The 12,571-nt window shown below is 51.9% G+C and overlaps 1 protein-coding gene across 1 annotated transcript in view; it reads right to left on the bottom strand.

The window, feature by feature from the left end:
• Positions 1 to 2,405: 2,405 nt before the first annotated feature.
• VPS16 (VPS16 core subunit of CORVET and HOPS complexes) overlaps positions 2,406 to 12,571 on the bottom strand; it is a 26,304-nt gene continuing 16,138 nt past the window's right edge. The window contains exons 2-24 of the mRNA XM_009436712.4: positions 9,381 to 9,469; positions 9,037 to 9,134; positions 8,821 to 8,949; positions 8,595 to 8,739; positions 8,296 to 8,411; positions 8,067 to 8,189; positions 7,879 to 7,934; positions 7,455 to 7,544; positions 7,260 to 7,354; positions 7,029 to 7,105; positions 6,437 to 6,568; positions 6,213 to 6,340; positions 6,047 to 6,082; positions 5,749 to 5,857; positions 5,055 to 5,189; positions 4,851 to 4,959; positions 4,676 to 4,773; positions 4,484 to 4,591; positions 4,083 to 4,160; positions 3,821 to 3,990; positions 3,643 to 3,739; positions 2,823 to 2,926; positions 2,406 to 2,708 (exon numbers count right to left, since the gene is read on the bottom strand). Coding sequence (XP_009434987.1) covers positions 2,564 to 2,708; positions 2,823 to 2,926; positions 3,643 to 3,739; positions 3,821 to 3,990; positions 4,083 to 4,160; positions 4,484 to 4,591; positions 4,676 to 4,773; positions 4,851 to 4,959; positions 5,055 to 5,189; positions 5,749 to 5,857; positions 6,047 to 6,082; positions 6,213 to 6,340; positions 6,437 to 6,568; positions 7,029 to 7,105; positions 7,260 to 7,354; positions 7,455 to 7,544; positions 7,879 to 7,934; positions 8,067 to 8,189; positions 8,296 to 8,411; positions 8,595 to 8,739; positions 8,821 to 8,949; positions 9,037 to 9,134; positions 9,381 to 9,469 — 2,467 coding nt within the window. The 3' untranslated portion in view covers positions 2,406 to 2,563. The remainder of the gene's footprint in view (positions 2,709 to 2,822; positions 2,927 to 3,642; positions 3,740 to 3,820; positions 3,991 to 4,082; positions 4,161 to 4,483; positions 4,592 to 4,675; positions 4,774 to 4,850; positions 4,960 to 5,054; positions 5,190 to 5,748; positions 5,858 to 6,046; positions 6,083 to 6,212; positions 6,341 to 6,436; positions 6,569 to 7,028; positions 7,106 to 7,259; positions 7,355 to 7,454; positions 7,545 to 7,878; positions 7,935 to 8,066; positions 8,190 to 8,295; positions 8,412 to 8,594; positions 8,740 to 8,820; positions 8,950 to 9,036; positions 9,135 to 9,380; positions 9,470 to 12,571) is intronic.

Here is a 12,571-nt window from a genome sequence, read left to right as displayed (position 1 = left end):
ATTTAGGGGGAGGTGTACTGATGTCTGCAACTTACTTTGAAATATATGAAAAATACGATGGATTGACATAGAGGAATGGATAGATGAACAGATGTGTGATATAGTAAGATGCTAATGGTAGAATCCAGTGGTAGTTACACAAATGTTCACTGTAAAATTATTTCTACCTGGCTGTATGTTTGAAAGTTTTTATAATAAACTGTGGAGGTGGGGGGCAAATCAGTGATTAACTTTACAAAAAAGTATACAAAACTGCCTTTTTAAAGCAACTCTCCCCATAGACAATTCGAATGCTTTTCTACATGCACACACGCCTTTTATAAAGTTGAAATCACTGTTGATATACATTTGTCATCAGTTAAAAGTTATTTCTCACATATTTCTAAAACTTCGTATGTAGAGTGTTTGTTTACATGGCCTATGAGTAAATATACTGTATGTCACTTTGGAGATGTAGGTTTTGTATTGTGTACATTCTAAAAGCACTGGTCAAGCCTCCCTTTCCAGAGAGGAAAACTGGGTTGTTTGGTAGCAATCCTTTTTCACTGAGAACTCGAAAAGCTGGGAAAACATTTTTTAAAGGTATCAAAGAGCTACCAGGGCAGTGAGGAATTCTGGGGCCAAGACTGGGGACAAAAAAAAAAAAAAAAAAGCCCAGAATGATGAGCCCAGCATTGGGGATTATTTCCTTTCCTCTTGTCTGCTGATTCCAAAAGGGAAAGCTGATGGGCTGTGCCAGATCGTGATTCCAAAACCTAGCCACAGTATTTCCAGAACTCTGCTACTCCCTATCAGGAGGTGGAGTCCAGGCCAGGTTCAGTGGTTCACGCTGTAACCCCAGCACTTTGAGATGCTGAGGAGGGAGGACTGCTTGAGCTCAGGAGTTTAAAACCAGCCTGGGCAACATAAGGAGACCCCCGAGACCCCATCTCTACCACGCAAAAAAAAAAAAAAAAAAAAAAAAGAGGTGGAGTCTATTTCCCCTTGAAATTGGTGGGGTGGGCCTGTATTACTGCTGTGACAAACACTCTAGCAGATGTGACGCTACATAACTTCCAAATCTAAGTTAGGAAGGCAGTCCAGATTCTACCTGGCTCCCTCTTGGGATGCTTGCCCTTGGGACCCAGCCACCATGTTGCAGGTGTTCTGGCAGACCACCCCAGCGAAGGTCCCAGTGAAGAACCAGCGTCACTCACCAAGTGTGTGAGTTAGCAAGCTTTCACATGATTTCAGCCCCTAGCTGTCAACCTTTTAGTCTTCCAGCTGATGCCTCAGACACTATGAAACAGACACAAACCATCCCTGTTACAACCTGTCCAAATTCTTGACTCACATAATGAATGGCGAGCATGATAGTTATTTTACCATTTGACTTATATCTCCTTGAAGGACTTTCACAAACTTTCATTTACAAGTCAGGTAGGAAAAGGAAAAAAAGAAATACCTTCTCAGGCCCTGAGTCTCTCACTGTCTTTCTAAAAGCATGGTCGGCCCTAGGGGTGTTAAATAGGGAGAGACCTGAAGCTCCAGTGAGGCCTGCACTCCCTCTGGCTGTGGTTTCCTCCTTGTAGACAAAGTGGGGGCAACAAAGGAGAAGGCAATGCCCTCAGTGTTGGGTGGGGCCCTGGGCATGAAGCCAAGGTGCACTGGAGTGCCAATGGAAGGCTAGATAGGGAGAGCAGAGGGCCCCGTGGGTACTCCTACTGATTGCGGGTCTGGTGTTCATGGTTCTTTTTTGGCAGAATTGAAATCTTCCATCCTCCTTTTCTATTTGGCCCAGAGACAACTTGGAATTGCTCACCACAGTTCAGTGGGCAAGAGTTCCAAAGGCCACCACCCCCTGACCCCTATGGCCCGCAGGCCACACACTTCTCATTAGTCCTCCAATCACCACTGCAGTGCAAATTGGGGCCTTGCCTCAGGCTCCCTTCTCACAGAGGGCCCGATTCCAGTTCCAGCTTGCACTTGGCCCGGGGTTTCAAATCCCTGTTTTGCCACATATTTGTTATTATCGAACTCCCTGGTCCTCAATCTCCTTTCTGTAAAGTGGGGTGATGTTACCTCACAGGGCTGTCACGAGGAATAAATGAAGTACAAGCAGCAAAAGTGTTTAGCATGGTTCTTGCGTGTTTACACGCACACACACAGAATGCTTTACAGTATGTTCTTGGTGAGCTGGTGCTTAAGTTTTGTGCCATCTCTCCCTATAATCTTCCTAGGAGCTGTGAGATAGAGAAAGCTTTCCTTGGTAACTGTGGAGAGGACACGCTTCCTGTGAGTATGGCTGGAGAAGCCCCCACCTCCAGTCCCAACACAACGGAACACATGGAGTTTTGCTGTGGTGTCTGGAGGATCCTGTCTTGAGCTTGCCTTTGCTTAGGCTGGACTGTGTAAGACAAGCACTCTAAAGTGTTCCAACTTTATTTAAAACCAGACAGCCCTGCTACCATGCCCCCCCTCCTCAGCATTGCTCTAGGGGAGGAGCTGGATGAACTATGGCCCTTCTGCCAAGCCCAGGTGCTAGGGGAGGAACCCCTTGCTTGAGATGTACAGGATGGACTCCTCACTTCTTCTGGGCTTGTGCCCTGGCCCGTTGAATCTTGTCAGCTGTGGCCCCATCTGTGGCTCCCGTGCAGTGGGACAATACGAGGCTCAGCTCAGCCTCATTCCGGTGTTCGATGGCCACATCTGCAGCCTGAGCCACATCGCTGTGGTTTGAGCAAGAGAGGAGGTGGTGTTGGGGCTGCTCAAGGGCACAAACCCTGCCTCTCACCAGCCCACAGCTCAGCCACCCAGCACCCACAGGCCCTCAGTTGACGCACCCAACAAGAAGCAAAGCCTTGACCTTCTGCTCGGGACCCACGCGGGAAGCATACTTCTTGGCTTCGTATTTGTTATGTTGTTTCATGCAGATCTCCACAAAAGGCTTGGAGGAGAGGAAGCGGGTGGAGGGAGAAGGTAACGCACAGCCCTCCTGTCCTCTCTCTTACGAGCAGAGGCGCAATGCACACATCGTCCATATATATTCTATATGTATACACCCGTCAGTACATATAATCCCCCAACCCCCATGCACAGACAGTTGTGATCTCAGCATTCTTAGGGCAGAAATCACCTAAACCAAAGCTCTGTCAGAGACTTGAGATCAATTATTTCCACGCTTCTGCTCTACCACCCACCATTACCCCTTGTAACAGGCGTTCCTGCCACCAGCCCTCACATTTCCTGTGTTCTCTTGTGATTGACATTCTCAAACCTGCCCTATACACCTCTGAACTACCCACCACAGAAAACAGCCCTCAGTATCTCCACTGCCTCCCATATGCACCCTCCCTGTGCCCTCTCCACCCTCCTCAAACAAGACTTTCCCTCCAGCACATAGTGCCCCCTGTGGCCCTCCCTGGGGAAAGCAGCTCATTCTCCCTCCCCGTAACATCTGCAGGCAAACTTGGACCCATCCTCCAGTGCACCCAACACAGCAGATGGTGCCTGCCCACAAATGTGTATACAGGAACCACTCGCTAACTATGCGGGCAGCTGAACAGGAGCATGAACGGGCCATCCTATCTGTCTCCCTGCCTAGCCCTCTCTCCCGAAGACTACCCTCACTGGAAGTGGGCTGGAGGGAGGACCCTGCCTCACCAGGTAGCCAATGGGTGATTTCTTGCTCTTGGAAAACTTCTCTAGCTCTTCCCAATCTTCCAAATCTGCCAGGGCAGTCAGCTTCAGCCACCAGAGCCTGCAGGAAAGCTGGGCTTGGAGGTGTTGCAGGAGAGGCAGGTGGTCTTGGGACCCACATGCAGCCTGGGCCCTCACCTACCTCTTGTCAGGGATGCGGAAGTCACGTGCCAGCTGCTCTGCACGCTTGTTGTGACCGCCAAGAATGAGGGTGGTAACTGTGTCATGTAGAGACAGGTCTAGGAACTGGCCCCCCAGCTCATCTTCTAGGCGCCGCTGCAGCCGTAGGAGCCGCATTTGATCCTCTGTAGCCTGGGGACCCGGATAATGAGGCATGATGGGGATGAGGGACCAGGAGGGAAGACCAGGAGACGAGGAGGCTCTTGGAAAAAGGTGGGCCAAACCTTGGCTGCAAACTCATTCTTGGCCTTGTAGAAGGCATCGGCGGCTGTCTGCAGAGCTGCTACTCGCCCCTCAATACGCTATAAAGACAAGAAGGAAGGCCTGAACTCACAGCATGCAGGACCCTCGCCCTCCTCACCCAGGCTACAGTCTTCTCCCCCATCCCTGTGCCCAGGGTCGCCAGGGTCAGCCTTGCCTGCTAGGTGCACCACTCTGATGTCCTAGAGGGATGGCTAGCTCCTCTGACACTAACCCCCATCCTGGCCTCACGTCAGAGTCTCCCTCACAGTGAGGACCAGATGGAGTGTGCACCCAACACGAAGGCCTAGATTCCTGAAGGAACCGGACCAACAGCCCCAGCCCACATGCCCCACACACCCCACACGCCCCATGGATCTCAGACCTCTTCTGCAGCATAGCTGGCTCGGATGTGGAAGCTGCCCAATTCCTGGTGATTGTCATCCTGATTGTAAAGGTCCTTCAGCGTCTCTAGCTCCTGATGCTTACAGAACTGGGGCCACAGGCAGGCAATCAGTCAGCAAGGCCAACTCAAGTGCTCAGAAGGCTACACCACAACCCTGCCCACTACACACACCTGTCGGTACAAACTCAGGGCCATGGGCTGATTCCGAAGGGTCATGAAAAAATCTCCTCGGTTCAGCTCATTCTTCAGGTGCAGCAACACCGTGAACACTGCAGGAGAGTAAGGTGGAGTGGGAATTCCAGCCAGGCTCCCACTTAGCCCAGGGGCCCCCCAGCCTTGCCCTCACCCAGGTCAGTGTCCCCGCTCTCGATGGCCTTGCTTAGTGCCAGTTTGCTCCTCTTCATCTTTAGGAGAAGGGGTACCTGCTCCCCTGAGCGTGGCTCATACTCCAGCAGCTGTGAGGTGAGAAGGCAGGCACAGAGAGAAGGAGCTGGCATGGGGGCCCTGAACAACCACATCAGAGTGTCTGTGGAGGGCTGGGCACCCACACCTTGATGGCCAGCTCCGTGCGGCCACAACCATAGGCTCGTGCAGCAATGTCGGAGTAAGAGACACCAGGCGTGTCCCCCAGCTTCTGGTTAATGGCTCGAGCCACATCCTCATCTGAGACATCCTTCTGTTGCACCTGCAAGGGATGCGGGGTGTCACAAACATCTGGATGCCATTCCTCACTCTCCACTCCTACAAGCCCTTAGGACCCACCCCTTCAGTTCCCTTCCTCCCTCCCTCCCTTCCTTCTTCTTTCTTTCTTTCTTTCTCTCTTTCTTCTTTCTCTCTCTTTCCCTCCTCCTCCGCCCCCCCCGCTTCTTTCTTTCTTTTTTGAGACAGAGTCTTGCTCTGTCGCCCAGGCTGGAGTGCAGCAGTGCAATCTCAGCTCACTGCAACCTCTGCCTCCCAAGTGAAAGCAATTCTCCTGCCTCAGCCTCCCGGGTAGCTGGGATTACAGGCATGCGCCACCGTGCCGGGCTAATTTTGTATTTTTAGTAGAGACGGGGTTTCACCATGTTAGCCAGGCTAGTCTCGAATACCTGACCTCAGGTGATTCGCCCGCCTCAGCCTCCCAAAGTTTTGGGATTACAGGCATGAGCCACCGTGCCCAGCGCAGTTCTACACTTTCTATTTCCTCCACCTCACCAGGGCCTGGAATCCTCTAAATGCCCTTGGACCCCATCCCACATCCTTGCCTTGTAGCAGGCCCAGTGGGCCAGGATCCTGCTGACGCCCTGTACTTCAGGAAGGCGCAAGTACTCGCATATCTGGATGGCCAGGGGGTAAAGTCTCCGCAACACGAGCCTGGTAGACCCGGTGGGTAAAGGATACAAGGAGTGAGGTGGAGGAGAAAGGGAGCAGAGTGGTCTCAGCCTGCACATCAGGCCTCCCACATCCTAGATAGGTCAGGAGCAGTGACCATAAGACCCCACCCAAGGCTGTAATGCCCACCCCCCTGACAGCCCGCTCACTGCACCCTTGGGCTTACCCTACCTGTCCAGCAGCACCTGGATGGTGAGCTGCTTGTATCTGTATTTTCCTCGGTTAAGGATCCAGTTGGAGAATAAGCCCCGCTTGCCAGGTACCTGCAGATGCATCTCCAGCCCCTTCCCCTGCCACCCCTGGCTGTAGGGTACCCTTCTGGCGTGCACAGGGATACTGGCTATAGGTGAGCGGGATCCCGATGTGATAGTCCCGAACAGCATTGAGCACACGCAGGTCCTGACACATGTGCACGAAGCTGTCGGGTGGAAATCTGTCCAGGAAACACTTTCCGAAGGAGGCGGCCTGAGAAGAGCCAGAGGGCAATAGGAGAGAGCTTCCCTGCTGCCCATCCCACCCCCTCCCAGCCCCACCCTCCCCAGCCCGGCCATCCAGGCCAACCCTGAGCAGACTCTTCTGCATGTCTGGCTGGTGCTCATGTCCTGCAGCCTCAATGCACTGCTGCACGGCCTGGGTCAGCTGGCCCAGCTCCTGGATCTCCCGCAGGTACTCGTCCGCCTTCTGGCTCTCTTTCTGGTGGGGAGCAGTCCAGAGCCAGGGCATCATGACAGAGAACACTCCCACATCTGGCCCCTAACCATTCTGGGTTGTGGTTCAAATAAGCTGGGTTGGAGGAGCTGCACAGGCTGGAGCCCCAACTCCCTCAGCCCACTCAATCCACCTGAGGTGCCCACAGACATCATCCCGTATCAGCCCACAGCTGCCTTTAGGGGGGCCTTGAGAACTCCTCCCAATAGTAACCCAGACTGGGTGGGGATAGTGGGGATGTTCTGCCCGTCCCTATCACACCACATGGAGGACATAGTGTCTCTTCAGTTTACCTGAGCCAGCCCTCCCCAGCCCAGACCAGTGTCCTGCCTGGACCCCTCTCTTGACAGGTGGCACCTGGCTATGCTCACACATGCCCACGCAGGGGCAGGGGCAGGGGCAGGAGGAACCATTCTGGGACTGGGAGAGAAGCCCAGGGCTTTACCTCATACTCCTTCTGAGCCTCCAGGAGCAGCGCCCCGGGGGCCATTGAGGCAATTTTGAAGATTTCCTCGCTGGCCGCTGGGGAAGGGAGTTGGTGAGTGAGGGAGAAAGGCAGGGAAACCCTCAGCCCTGCCTCAACATCCTATTCCTGCTCTGTGGCACTGGCCCAGGGCAGCTGGGGTGCCGAGGAGTCCCCACCTTGGGTTATGTGGTGCCCTTGTGAAGGCCTCACCTGGAACCTCATGCAGGAACTCGTGGGTGCTGCGGGAGAAGATGCGGACCCCATCGAGCTCAGGCACCAGGTAGGAGTCCTCATCCAGCACAAACCTGAGCTTGGTTAAGGCTCCTAAGAGCACCTACAGATGGGACGGGGCAGGTGAACCCTCCCCTCCCCTCCCTCCACACACAGGCAGCCCTCCAAGGATATTGGATGCTCTCGGGTGCATCGCCCACCACCATCAGCCGCCTTTCCCAGGCCACCACCACGGCCCTCTCCTTGCTACGAGGACGGCTGCACCTGTGAGCAGCATATACACACCGGCTAGACACTGTCCCATGGCCATGTCTCCCACATGGCTGCTCATAATCCTTTGTCTCGGGACAGCCTGTATACACTTGCATCACTGACTGTACACTGACCTCTCCACTTCCCTCTTATCCCTGAGCTCTCAGCTCGAGGCAGCTGTGGCCCACAGAGGACAATGGTTTCCTTCAAGTGTGCAATGGCAGAGAAGGTAAGATCCAAACTCCACTAGGCTTGGCCAGTAGACATGACGAATCAAGGAACTGATTGTCCCAGGAAGCAAGCTATGTCTCACCCACACCCCCAGCAATAACACCCCCATCCTTACCAGACCATCTGCTTTGGAGGTGCCCGGATGTTGCAGTTGAACTCACATAGCTTCTCCTGAAATGGTGTGGGCAATGTCATGGCCCTGTCCCAGCAGTCACCATTCTAGTCGAAAAGCCCTCCCGCATCACCAAAAGATGTTGTACCCTGGACAAGGCACAGTACCCCTGTGTTGCCCCAGGATCACACCTTGAGTGATGCTGTCCCCATCCAGATGTAGCCTGTGTCTGTGAAGAGTGCCAGGTGTCGGTAGGTGAAGGAGACAGCCATCTGTAGGAAGCTGCTTACTCCTGGGGCCAGGCCAGGGGGCGTCTGAGGCAGGGCCAGGGTAGGGGTGGGACAGATACATACTGACTTTTCAGAGCCTTCCTATTGCCTAACCCAGCCCGTCCACTTCATTCCCACTCAGGGCCCTTACCACTGCAGAGCAGGCTGCATGGTCCAAGAGGTAAAGGTCAGGCCCCACAGCCAGAAGAATGTGTGCCACTCGGTCCTGGCACAGCACAGTCCAGCAGGAGGGTGCACTTTGCAGACCTATGGCCAGGGAAAAGGACGGTGTTAGGATGACCAAGGCCCACCGTTTCTGTTTCTGTGGGTCTCTAGCCACCGTTTCTGTTTCTGTGGGTCTCTAGCCACCGTTTCTGTTTCTGTGGGTCTCACAGGCTAGAGGCACATCTGTGGGTACTACTTGGCTATCTCAGCGGTGTCAGGGCTTACCTGGCACCTCTGGCATCCGGCGGAGTTTGAGGTCACCCACATTGGCACTGAGGGTGAAGCGGTGGGCCCCTGTGAGGATGGCCACTCCGGAACCAAACTCAGTGTGAAAGATCCGGGCATCCAGAACCCGGTTCTGGAGCACTTCCTGAGGAAAGGGGGCCATGGGTTAAGGGAGCCACAGGGTCATAAACTCTACCCCGCTTCCCCAGCCCTCTGTGACCCCTACATTGCCCATGCTGAAGTGTCTCCGGAAGTCACCATGAAGCCCATAAACCAGTACAGCACCATCTTCCTGCACACAGAGCAGCTCCTCCTCAGCTGACCAGCCCAGGGACACCACGGGTCCACTCTTCCACTGCAGGGGAGAGAGGTTCCTAAGGCTGTCCTCAGGTGAGGAAACCCTGTCCAGCCCTGAGCCCCAGGGACCATCAGAAGTGCTCACCAGCAGGCTGGCCAGAGGCATGCCGGAAGCAGAGTATATATCGAGCACTGGCCTCACACTAGCAGCTTTCTCCTTCCGCCAGGGGTTCCTCAGCAGTGCTGCAGTTTGAGAAGAGACCTTCTGTCCTAGCTCCCTAGGCCCACCCCATGTGAAGCAGGCCTCACATCCTGGCTCCCCAGGCCCACCCCATGTGAAGCAGGCCTATAAAAACCAGAAGTAAAAGCATCTCAGCAGGGTGAGTGGGGGGTGGCAACAAGAACAACCTGACAGCAGGGCCCCAGGAATCAAGGACCTTGAGTTCATCCCAGGGTCCCAGAGCAGGTGGTGGTGGAGGGGCAACATACCAATGGGGCCCCCATAGGGTGCAGCAGCCACCAGGCAATCCCTGAGTTCCTCCTTCAGGTCCCAGTCCATGCTGTACAGCTCATATTTCCTGCCCACACAGAGATGAGCAGAAATTAGCCTCATTACCCTGCATCCGGATGGAGTGAACCCCAGAGGAATTCCTAAAGCCTCCATTTGTCTTCCACAAGGCCGTAGAGGAAGTCTCCACCCTCTACCCCCAGAGGCAGGGAGGAGGGTGATGACCAGAAAGTTGGGTGAACTGACCACATGCATGCCTAGGGACAGCAGGCGAGGGAGCAGAGGGTGTTGGCAGGGAAGGATGTGGTTCTTGGGGCAAGTGTCCAAGGATGGCAGGAGCTCTTGAGCCAGGCAGGCTGTGTGGCCAACATCCAAGGCACAAACTGAGATAGAACTAAAGTGAAGTGGCTGGCTCAGGCCAGCTTTAGCAGGAAATGAGACTCTCAGAAAAGGTCTCTCAGAGAAGAAAGCCTTTCTTCTATTTCTAGTCCTTCTTTTTTGAGAGAGGGTCTCACTGTGTTGCCCAGGCTGAGGTGCAGTGTCACAGTCACGGCTCTTTGCAGCTTCAGGCTCAAGTGATCTTCCCATCTCAGCCTCCTGGGTAGCTGGAACTCCAGGGTGCACTACCACACCTGGCTAATTTTTGTATTTTTTGTAGAGATGGAGTCTCCCCATGTTGCCCAGGCTGGTCTCAAACTCCTGGGCTCAAGCAATCCTCCTACCCTGGCCTCCAAAGTGCTGGTATTACAGATGTGACCTGCAGTGCCTGGCCTATTTCTGGTTCTTAATGAATCAGGGTGTGGGCTTTATACCCAGGGGTTCAGCTCTATGCTTATTGACGATGAACTTAGTTTTAGAGGTACTGAGTTAGCAGTGCCTGAAAGAAATCCAAGAGGAGCTTTTCAGTGAGATGGTGCTGGGAGGAGTCCTGGATTGGGCATGTTAATCTGCCAATGCTTGGCTTATGGCAGGCAACCAAATCACAAATCACAACCAGGCATGAGATGATTGCAATGTGAAATGCTCATGGATCACTGAGTGTGTGCTGCATGGGAAGTTGGAGTAGAGAGCTTGAGGTATGTCATTATACCTCAAGAGTGGGGGAAAAGGGGTAGCAAAAGGGACTAAGAAGGAATGGGCACTATTCCAGGACACCAAGAGAAGACAGTGTTTAAGAAGGGCATTTCAGCCAGTATCATTTCAGGGACCTTCTCATTAATGATCAGGAATATGCCCATCATTACCTACTATTTGACATCCTTGTTGTGGTTCTAGCCAACATAATTTAAGAAAAAAAAAATAAAGAGATGTTTATATCTTGACGAAGGAGCAGAGTTGTTTCTATTGGCAAATAATGTGATTGTCTACTTAGAAAATCCAAAGTAAGGGGTGAGGTGGCTCATGCCTGTAATCTGAGCACTTTAGGGGGCCGAAGCAGGCAGACTGCTTGAGCTCAGTGGACCGAGACTGGCCTGGGCAACATGGAGAAACCCTGTCTTTACAAAAAATACAAAAATTAGCTGCATGTGATGGCACATGCCTGTAGTTACAAGTAGCATGCCAGCTACTTGGGGGGCTGAGGCAGGAGGATCGCTTGAACCTGGGAGGTTGAGGCTGCAGTGAGCCAAGACAGCATCACTGCACTCCAGCCTGGGTGACAAAGTGAGACCCTGTCTCAAAAAAAAAAAAAAAAAAAAAACCCCAAAGTAGTCTAGGGAACAATGAATACGAGACTTTCACAGAGGGCATAGGGTGATCAACAAAAATCAATCTATTTTCTATACCAAGAAATTTTCATACCATAGCAAGAATCGATTGGAAATACAACTTTTCGAGGTGAGGTGGGCAGATCACTTGAAGTCAGGAGTATGAGGCCAGTCTAGCCAACACGGTGAAACCCTGTCTCTACTAAAAATACAAAAATTAGCCAGGCGTGGTGGTGGGCACCTGTAATCCCAGCTACTCGGGAGGCTGAGGCAGGAGAATTGCTTGAGCCCAGGAGGCAGAAGTTACAGTGAGCCAGGATCATGCCACTGCACTCCAGCCTGGGGAGCAAGAGCAAAACTCTATCTCAACAAATAAATAAATAAACAAATAAATAAAATTAAAATTAAAATGCAAAAATTAGCCAGGCGTGGTTGTGGGTGCCTGTAATCCCAGCTACTCAGAAGGCTAAGGCAGGAGAATCACTTGAACCCAGGAGGCAGAGGTTGCAGTGAGCCAAGATTGTGCCACTGCACTCCAGCTGCCTGGGCGACAGAGTGAGACTCCATCTCAAAAAAAAAAAAAAGAAAGAAATACAACTTTTAAGAGATCCTAATAATTATGGCGATAAAACTGTAAGATATCAAATGATACATCTGATGAAAATTTTACAAAATCAAATATTTTCCAAGGATATAGAAAACATGGAGCAATATCCAAAATGATCTATAAATGTACAGGAATTCCAATAAACACCTTCTGCCAATTATCTGGCCAGTGGAGGGGTAATGCACAAACTGATTCTGAAGTTCAAATGGGGGGCTGGGCGCAGTGGCTCACGCCTATAATCCCAGCACTTTCGGAGGCCGAGGTGGGAAGATCACCTGAGGTCAGGAGTTCGAGACCAGCACGGCCAACATGGTGAAACCCCATCTCTACTAAAAATACAAAATTAGCTGGGCATGGTGGCGCATGCCTGTAATCCCAGCTAGTCAGGAGGCTGAGGCATGAGAATTGCTTGAACCTGGGAGGCAGGGGTTGCAGTGAGCCAAAATTGTGCCACTGCACTCCAGCTTGGGCGACTGAGGGAGACTCTGTCTCAAAAAAAAAAGAAAAAGAAAAAGAAAAAAAAGTTCATATGGGGGAAAAGATCATCTGAAAGAGGAAATACCACAAAATATTTAAGAACATTTTGAAAATATGAGAACAGATGTATACCAGATACACACACGATATAAAATTAATTAAAACTATTATTTTGGCACAGGAATGTGCAAATAGATCAATGGAAGAGGATGGAGTCTAGGAAAAGATCTCAGAATTGAGCAAATAATAAAGCTAGCATTTCAAATTGGTGCAAATTGATACTTGAAACGAGACTATGGGCCATATAGGAAGAACCACAATAAATGCTATTTCATTATTTTACTTCTGTGTTAATATACAGAAAAATGCTCAAGAGACTTCC

The sequence above is a fragment of the Pan troglodytes genome, chromosome 21, assembly GCF_028858775.2.
Source record: "Pan troglodytes isolate AG18354 chromosome 21, NHGRI_mPanTro3-v2.0_pri, whole genome shotgun sequence".
Lineage (NCBI taxonomy): Eukaryota > Metazoa > Chordata > Mammalia > Primates > Hominidae > Pan > Pan troglodytes.
The sequence above is the reverse complement of the archived record's forward strand: the minus strand, read 5'-3'. Positions and strand labels throughout refer to the sequence as shown.